At 48.5% G+C, this 8,864-nt stretch overlaps 1 protein-coding gene and 1 long non-coding RNA gene across 2 annotated transcripts in view; both read left to right on the top strand.

Moving 5' to 3' along the window:
- The first annotated feature begins 5,178 nt into the window (after positions 1 to 5,178).
- The window catches only part of LOC118420102 (probable xyloglucan galactosyltransferase GT14), a 10,751-nt gene continuing 7,065 nt past the window's right edge, over positions 5,179 to 8,864 (top strand). The window contains exons 1-4 of the mRNA XM_035826805.1: positions 5,179 to 5,485; positions 7,130 to 7,409; positions 7,818 to 7,861; positions 7,965 to 8,069. Of these exons, the coding sequence (XP_035682698.1) occupies positions 5,226 to 5,485; positions 7,130 to 7,409; positions 7,818 to 7,861; positions 7,965 to 8,069 (689 nt within the window). The 5' untranslated portion in view covers positions 5,179 to 5,225. The remainder of the gene's footprint in view (positions 5,486 to 7,129; positions 7,410 to 7,817; positions 7,862 to 7,964; positions 8,070 to 8,864) is intronic.
- LOC118419479 overlaps positions 8,077 to 8,864 on the top strand; it is a 5,981-nt gene continuing 5,193 nt past the window's right edge. The window contains exon 1 of the long non-coding RNA XR_004831623.1: positions 8,077 to 8,291. This is a non-coding gene — a long non-coding RNA (uncharacterized LOC118419479). The remainder of the gene's footprint in view (positions 8,292 to 8,864) is intronic.

Genomic DNA, 8,864 nt, shown 5'->3' with positions numbered 1-8,864 from the left:
GGGTCCCAGGTCACCCCGCGCCACCTCCTGGTGCGATTTGTCCCAATCTTCACCCTCCATTTTCCATTTTTACTCTAAGATATGTAACTGCTGTCTGACTGGGGTTTGTCAGCGCGTAGATTTGTCAATGTGCAGACGCACGACTGTTTCCCACCGCAGGGGGGGGGGGGGTTGTTGGTGGGGCTGGGCCAGTAACCGATAGGTTTGTGCCGGGCGAGTTGGAAAATATTATTCTGGACCTCACATTCCCCACATGCACCCCGAACAGGCGGTGCCAAACATGAGATCACACACACGTTGCGTTTGCGGTGCTGGTGAAGGTTCTGTCGGGCGCGAGGCGGGAAATTTTGGTCAGGTTGCATCAGATTATTCCTTCTGCAAATGCTGCACTGGAAGTTGAGAATGAGTCTGAGGAAAAAGTCTGTAGCTTGGTACACACAGTTTCAGGATTTCAGCGCGAGGAAATAAATTCATACACAAGTTTTCATTTTACGTTTCCTTCTTGAGTTTTCTCAAAGTGTTTTCTTTAAAGTTTAACAACTGTTAAAGAGGCGGTTACAAGGGAGGTCCCTAAAACGCTAAATTCCAAGGGCCAGCATACACGTATCACGCTGAATTTAGGAAGCCTCTCAACAACAGCCTATATATATATATATATTGTATGTATATATAATATAAAACGACTGATCACTGTGTAAAATGACTCACGGCCCCCATAGAGCACCATGGGATTGATGACGCGCACGTGAGGGGAGCCATGGCCGGGGTCAATGACCTCGGTGATTGCCCCCGTCAGCCCCGGGTCGTTGACCCCGGCCTTGACCTGTGGTATTAATTTTCTGCACATCCAGGAAAATAAAATGCATGAGATTCTGCACGTGAGGATGGTCATGATGGGGTCATTGACCTCGCTCTGACATGGTTTTGACCTACATAGCAGCTACCATTGGCCTGGATATTCTTCTACTACTATGGGTAAGGGTTTGGTAGAAGTGTCAGCTAGTCTGGCAGTGTAAACTACTAACCTACTAAAAGGAAAGAGACGTGCTAGTGGTCGGGAGCGGCTCGGTCCTGCACTGGTGGTTGTCGGGAGCGTCTCGGGCCTGCACTGGTGGCAGGGGAGTCAGTAAGAACACGTCACCAAGCCTACTCCCGTACACTATCAGCACGGGACGGTTGGTTTCATAAAGGGATCCTTCAGGTACGGATCGTGCATTTTTGATTTCGGCAAAAAGGGAATAGCTGGCCGAGAGAGTCAGTGCACGCTGTGAAGCCTTCTAGCGGGCATCTCCACTGACAAACTTCTCTGTCTACAGCCAGTGTAGTTAGTCTGGTAGAGAGTGAGTTGGGCACACCCTCAACTATCCCTGGCGACACTGCGATGTACTCAATGGTATAAGATGTGTTAATTTCACTTATTGTACTGTAATTTATTGTATTGTATTTTTATCATTATATGTTGAGATTGCAGCAAAGCAAAATAGAAGACAAGTGAACCCAGACAGCATCGCTGATGCTGGGCGCCCTGAAACCGTCACGGCTGAACACAGTTATGTGAAAATAACGCAGTGATACATGAAAACATAAAACATATGACATAGTGTTTTTAGTCTCACTGGAACGGGAATAATTCCGGGTGACTGCCCTCAACAGGCCTTGAGCCATGCTGCCGTTCCCATCTTGTGCACACCAGAAAACAAACACGGGCTGAGACTCTGACATCCGGAACGGGGGACGCGAGGAACGGGCTGGTTCATGACATCCGGAACGGGGGACGCTAGGAGCGGGCTGGTTCATGACATCCGGAACGGGGTACGGGAGAAGCGGGCTGGTTCATGACAACCGGGACGGGGGACGCGAGGAGCGGGCTGGTTCATGACATCCGGAACGGGGGACGTGAGAAGCGGGCTGGTTCATGACATCCGGAACGGGGAACGCGAGGAGCGGGCTGGTTCATGACATCCGGAACGGGGGACGTGAGAAGCGGGCTGGTTCAGGACATCCGGAGGAGCGGGCTGGTTCATGACATCCGGAACGGAGGACGTGAGGAGCGGGCTGGTTCATGACTTCCGGAACGGGGGACGGGAGGAGCGGGCTGGTTCATGACTTCCGGAACGGGGGACGTGAGGAGCGGGCTGGTTCATGACATCCGGAACGGGGGACGTGAGAAGCGGGCTGGTTCATGACGTCCGGAACGGGGGACGTGAGAAGCGGGCTGGTTCATGACATCCGGAACGGGGGACGGGAGGAGCGGCTGGTTCATGACATCCGGAACGGGGGACGTGAGAAGCGGGCTGGTTCATGACATCCGGAACGGGGGACGTGAGAAGCGGGCTGGTTCATGACGTCCGGAACGGGGAACGCGAGGAGCGGGCTGGTTCATGACATCCGGAACGGGGGACGTGAGAAGCGGGCTGGTTCAGGACATCCGGAACGGGGAACGCGAGGAGCGGGCTGGTTCATGACATCCGGATCGTGAGGGGCGGGCTGGTTCATGACGTCCGGAACGGGGGACGTGAGGAGCGGGCTGGTTCATGACAGGTTGTTGACATCTGGTCTCAGACCTGAAGAAGGCGAGCCATTGGACTCACCGTGAAACACGCGCATTTCTTGCCAGCAAGTAACAGCAGCACATAAGAACATTCACATAGGACATAGTGTTCTTATTTTTCTCATGATCATTTCCTGACTATGACGGATTCTTGTCTGCATGCCAAACTATTCTTGTACTGAATGCGAACGTGCGTTACGGTAAAGAACGCTGCTTATTCGGAGCCAAATCATCAACATCATCATCCGGGCGTGCTGGTTGCACGGATAGACACACCCCTCTTCCTCCATCCTTCCCTCATGATCCTCCATAGCCTTGGGCAGATCTTCAGCCGAGCAGCCAGTATCTTCACAAAGCTGATGTACAAACATAACATACAAAACTTGACATTGAATGTATGAATCGCTCCAACAAGCTAAGCACAGGTCGTAGCGATAAGGCACATTTTTTTGAATTTAAGAAAATGGTATCTTACCACATCTACACAGACTATTACATGCAGTTGTAGATGGAATCAATAACATATGATTTATTACATTGCATTTCGTGCTAAAGCGGAAATTAGGCAACATATCCTTATCTTATCAACCATCGAAGAGAACATTTCTCTCGTCGTACAGTCCATAGTAACAATCCAGGCGTTATGTACTGCACTTTTGCTCAAAGAGCACAGGAGGCGTTGCTAGATGGAATGAAGCTTACTCTTGGATATGGCGGGAATCTTGACTTGATTTTATTTTATTTATTCTGTTCAATCATGAGAAATACAGTCAGGGCTACCCAACTAGATCGCTATTATCAAGGGCTAGCCCTGGTTACAATGGAATCTTCTGTCGGTGATGGACTAGCTACGTAGTAATGGACTAAAATGAGATAACAAGAAAGGTCAACTGCAGCTCAAGACATAGTAAAGGTCACGTTTCTGTCAGATCTTAGAAATGCTGATTCTTCTGTCCTCTCTAGGAAAAACTTAGCCTTTTTTCCATCAACATTCTCGCAGAAAAATTACAAAAAGGTATGTCCATATTTACCTTGACTATGAGTACCATAACATTGCACTCCGACAATCCCGTCAATATCTCTACACTGTGCCGTCGATGTTGCCATGACGACAACATCAATACATCTTCAAGTCGGAATCTGAAAAAGAAAAAAAAAAAAAAAAAACCCCGCGAGAATGTTCAGCCCGGAGGCTGGTGGACACTCCCTGGCCGGCTGTACTGCTATCAGCTGTCATACCATCTAATGCCGGTAAATTTGTCTGGAGCATGTACATGTAGACGCTCACTATCTAAGACCATGTAATACACACTGTGCGAGCATTCAAGATATGATCTATTTAAAGCTATACGTATGAAGGGCTTTGCTGTGCCCGGATAGATAGTAAAATTGTTTCTCCTGATCAGTAGTAGTGGAAAGTTTATTCAGAGATAATGATAATGTATAGTGGTACGTGCGAGGGGTTTTGCTGCGCCCGAGTGGCACGTGTACATGTGAGCCGCTGTTCTACAAAGAACCATTTCATCCATCCTCCCGTCAGTTTGATGCTAGGGGAAACAGGAGAGGATTCTTTTTATTTTTTTTTTACTTTCACAGTGGCCACAGAAGAAAGATAACAATGGCAAACACTGAGAGAAGTCAGTTTGAAAGATTGGTAGATTTCGTGATCAGCACCATGGACAGGGAAAGGATTCCACCCGGGTTTAGAATCACAAATCAGCGCCGCCTCCATCCCCCCGCCCCTAAAAACACCTTTCCCCCAGACCTCGGCGAAAAGGCTCACCTAACAGATCTGCCGTTTGCGGGTCTGACAAATCCCATGATCCCCGCTCACGCGGCGCTCGTGCCGACAAATCCTCAGAGTCATTACGTCACAATAAAACCTGACTCTCCAAAGGCCCGTCCGTAAATCTCGCGAGGCGTGACCTGCGTGAATAGGTGAGTCCGCAGCCAGCCGGGCCGTCAGCTGTGCGCCGGCTCAGGGCGGATCACAGGGCACAGACTGCCACAGTGGAGCGGCACGCAGAGACTACAGCCCGTCAGCGTGTTCGGCCGTGTATGTGTATGTAATGTCAATATCTGGTGCATATAGCTGGAAAGAAAAATCGTGCAACAGCCGTGATCTGATGCAGGAGGCCGACAGTTAAAATAGGTTTGGATACTAAGTAGTATGTGCATTACGTGCACCGCCATCCCCACATGAAGGAGCTGCCGTGGCGACCCGCCACATCTGTGTTTACAGGACCTCTGTGAGCCCGGTCGGGACCTTGGCGCTGAGCGGGACTGGGCAGTTTGTTTTCCTGACCGCATTCTGAAGCGGCGTGAGATTTTCCCGCTTACCCGCGGCTATGGCAGTACCGAGCCTCACTAAGGATCTACAGGGCCCTTTCCGTCACAAGTGACCACATATTGGAATTTTTTTGCGACACGCTAACGACTTTCACAAGAATTGTCATCTACGTATGACGCGTGCACGTGAGACAAGGCTTACACTTGTATGAAGGACCTGCCAGTACAGGGCCGGGAAATTCAAGGTATCACAAGGTGTCTCGGTCTGACCCGCTTTGCCCAGGGATGGGCGGTGTTGGTGGTGTCACTAGCGCTGGCTGTCCGAGAGAAATGATTGACGATCTATAATCGGTATTGATTCTGGAGAGACACCTGAGCCGGGAGGATGGGCATGACGTCACAGAGCCCAGTCATGCCGGACTGCAGGGTGCCCAGGAGAAGCCTGAGGACTGCGGTTCTACTGGGGGTGGTACTCGGGGCGACTCTGGTCTACCTTTGGGGAACCTCTAGCTCGGACCACGTTAGGGCCTTGGACCATGTCAGACTTTCATACCACGCCAGGACCTCGGGCCGTGTCAGAACCTCGGGCCGTGTGGAGACAAGGGAGTCATCCCATCACAGAAACAAGGTGTCGGGCATCGTGAGGTGTGTAGTTTCCGTTATAACTTACACTTCGGTCATATCGCCGGCCTTTAGCTCAATACAAGGCGCTCCGCTATCGGTAATCCAAGTGTTATGTACTATATGTTGCAAAGAACAATCAAGAAAGCTGACGAAATGACATCCATATATTGTGATTGTAGATTAAAGTAACGCTGAAACAATAGAATTACGATGTAACGGTGATGCTTTATCCGTACAGACTAGAACAATGGCCATTACAAAGCAGGTCAGATTTCCCTGCTATACACTAACTGTAATTATATTATGTGTAATTATACTATGTGTAATTATACTATGTGTAATTAGTGAGAGAATATAGACGTCGTTATTGAGATATTGGGGACAGAAACAGTTTAAAACCCCTGCCGATAAGGCCCGTTCTGTGAAAGCTTTGATGAAAATCCTTCCACAATAAAAGAGACAAGAAACATACAGCCGAATGCGCTCCCACATTGCTGTGTGACGTGTACTGATTAGCTTCTACGTTATTTTTCACACCAACATTTGACTGGATGTTGGAGAGCAGAATTCCACTGGCATTATCCAACCCTGTCACTTCTCTGGCATTATCCAACCCTGTCACTCCTCACAACAAGCAGCGCAGAAATGCCAACGTGAATAATAGATGAGCCGGTGTGAAAAGGGATCTCCCTTAAATCCCACCCGCAGCGCTGTTCTGTTCCTCAGGGATACGGAGTAAAGCTCGGCGCACCTGCCGAAACACAGTTTACACACCTGTACACGTTATACCTGTACACATCTGTACACGGACGTATCTGTATCTGTATCTGTATAGCCGGTATAACCGTCCTTTGGCGTAACGCACCAGCTTCTGTATTTGTATCTATATAGCCGGTATAACCGCCCTTCTGCGTAACACACCAGCTTCGCAGGCACAGGGCACTTTTAATCCTGACTATCCAGCGCTGCTACACGTGCTTGGTGCCACGTGATAACAAATTCCACAAGACAGTTCCCGGAAAATACGAATATTTGAACACATCAATCCTAGGTTAGTACTTGGCCATTTGTCTTTGGTAATCACCATACCACGTAATCACCATATTCACTGTACGCCAGTATCATGTTTCATCCGCTTGGCAGACAGGTTATAAGTACAGATTTAGGGAAGTATCAGATTTCGCTCAAAATCATAAGCAACAATAAAATCGACATTTAACGTTATGGCTTTGGGCGAAAATTACTTTTCTTCCACGATGATTGGCGTGTTTTAGGTAATGCGGCGAAGTCATATTTTGGCGGCAGCTCAGGTTATCGTCTGTGCAGAGATGAAATGCCGATATTCAGAAGTTGATAGGAAAGAGCCCAGTTCTCTCAAGAATCCGTAAAACGACTACATCTGAAAGGTTGGTCACAGAAAGTAAGGCTCGTTCAAACAGCAGAAGCCATCGTACAGCAATGGGGGAAGAAGCAGATTAGCTACAGAAACGCCGGAATATGAAGCATTTTTGGTTGTGAAGTATAAAACTTATTTTATTACAAAACTGGAGAGAAATTTCCCCAAGCATGTTTCAACCATGTTTAAGGCGAACAGTATGTATTTGAATCCATAGTTCATTCTAGTCCTTCGAACCAGAGATGACATTTTGACCTCTTTCGCTCCAGGCCCCTGCAGTTACTAAACACATCCGTGCAGCAGGAAGCACGGGCGGGAATTACACTGCGGGACCGGGGTTGGGTTCAGAAGAAGAACGTTTCGGCAGAAGAAAATCCGCCCTTCCGACTGTACATCTACGAGCTGCCCGCGGAGTTTAACAGGAATCTCGTGAGCTGCGTGGTGCGGGAGCTGGGCGGCTGTTTCCGGCTGGGTAGTTTCGGCATGGGCCCGGAGTTCGCTCGCCACGGCAACATGTCCTACCGACACACGCACATGTTCGCGCTGGAGGTTTGTTTGTTTTAAAGAATTTGTAAACAGAAATTTAACAGAAGACGCCGGGGAGGGGGGGATGCTAGTCAGTTTATGCATGGGCCCGGAGTTCGCACGCCATTTTTTAACATGTCAGGAAGCCACACCCCCGTCTCGGATATATATGGTATTGCATCCAACAAGATAAACATGGCTAGGAAAAGTTCATAGTAACAATACAATAAAAACTAAAGCAAAAACAAAACTCTCTACGATTCTATCGTACGTCTTGCTAGTGTCATCAATTAAACATGTAAGAGCATCGTTACTTCCCTGCACAATGTTCAATCGAAAAAGTAATGTCGGTTTGCATTCTTTCTAAAATAAGACCATAATTGTGTATGTTTTACCAGTTGGAATAAACGTGTATTGTACTATATTGCCCAGGTGATCCTGCACCATAAGGCCCTGTACAACCCGTCCCGCACGCTGTAATACATTGAGTATTGTTTATACTCCATTGCCCAGGTGATCCTACATCAGAAGGCCCTGTACAGCCCGTCCCGCACGCTGTAATACATTGAGTATTGTTAGATTGTTACTGTACTCCATTGCCCAGGTGATCCTACATCAGAAAGCCCTGTACAGCCCGTCCCGCACGCTGGACCCGCACAGCGCGGACGCCTTCTACATCCCGTACTACGCCGGGGTAAAATATTTTTCGTAGTGCTGCAACCGTTGTGCGCTGAAACCGGAAGTGACGCGCGTATACGTGACTCCTGACCTTTCTGCTTGCTTCTTGGAATATGTTACTGCGCAGACTCCAACACTTTGTGTTATTCGCTCGGGCAAGGAGGCTCGGGCTACCACCGGTGTACTACATCTTTAATAGACAGCATCTTTCATTTAACTACAGGCCAGGTGAGACACTGTACATGTCAGTAAGGTGTGTTATCTTTTCATGCAGGCCAAGTGAGACGCTGTACAGGTGTGTAAAGTGCATTTCCATTGTCTACAAGTACAGCCCAGGTCAGACCCTGTAACGTTACATGTGTGTATTAAAGGGTTTTTCCAGCGTCTACAGGCCAGGTAAGACACTGTAGAGGTAGCTAAGGTGTGTTTGAACAGTGTTTCCATTGTCTACAGGCCAGGTGAGACTCTGTACAGGCGTGTAAGGTGTGTTTCAATTGTCTACAGGCCAGGTGAGACCCTGTACAGGTGTGTAACTTACTGTAAAGTGTGTTTCCATAGTCTACAGGCCAGGTGAACCCGTACAAGTGTGTAAGGTGTGTTTCAATAGTCTACAGGCCAGGTGAAACTCTGTACAGGTAACTAAGGCGTGTTTCCATAGTCTACAGGCCAGGTAAGACACTGTAGAGGTAGCTAAGGTGTGTTTCCATTGTCTACAGGCCAGGTAACACACTGTAGAGGTAGCTAAGGTGTGTTTCCATTGTCTACAGGCCAGGTGAGACTCTCTACAGGTGTGTAAGATGT

The sequence above is a fragment of the Branchiostoma floridae genome, chromosome 7 (genome assembly GCF_000003815.2).
Source record: "Branchiostoma floridae strain S238N-H82 chromosome 7, Bfl_VNyyK, whole genome shotgun sequence".
NCBI lineage: Eukaryota > Metazoa > Chordata > Leptocardii > Amphioxiformes > Branchiostomatidae > Branchiostoma > Branchiostoma floridae.
The sequence above is the reverse complement of the archived record's forward strand: the minus strand, read 5'-3'. Positions and strand labels throughout refer to the sequence as shown.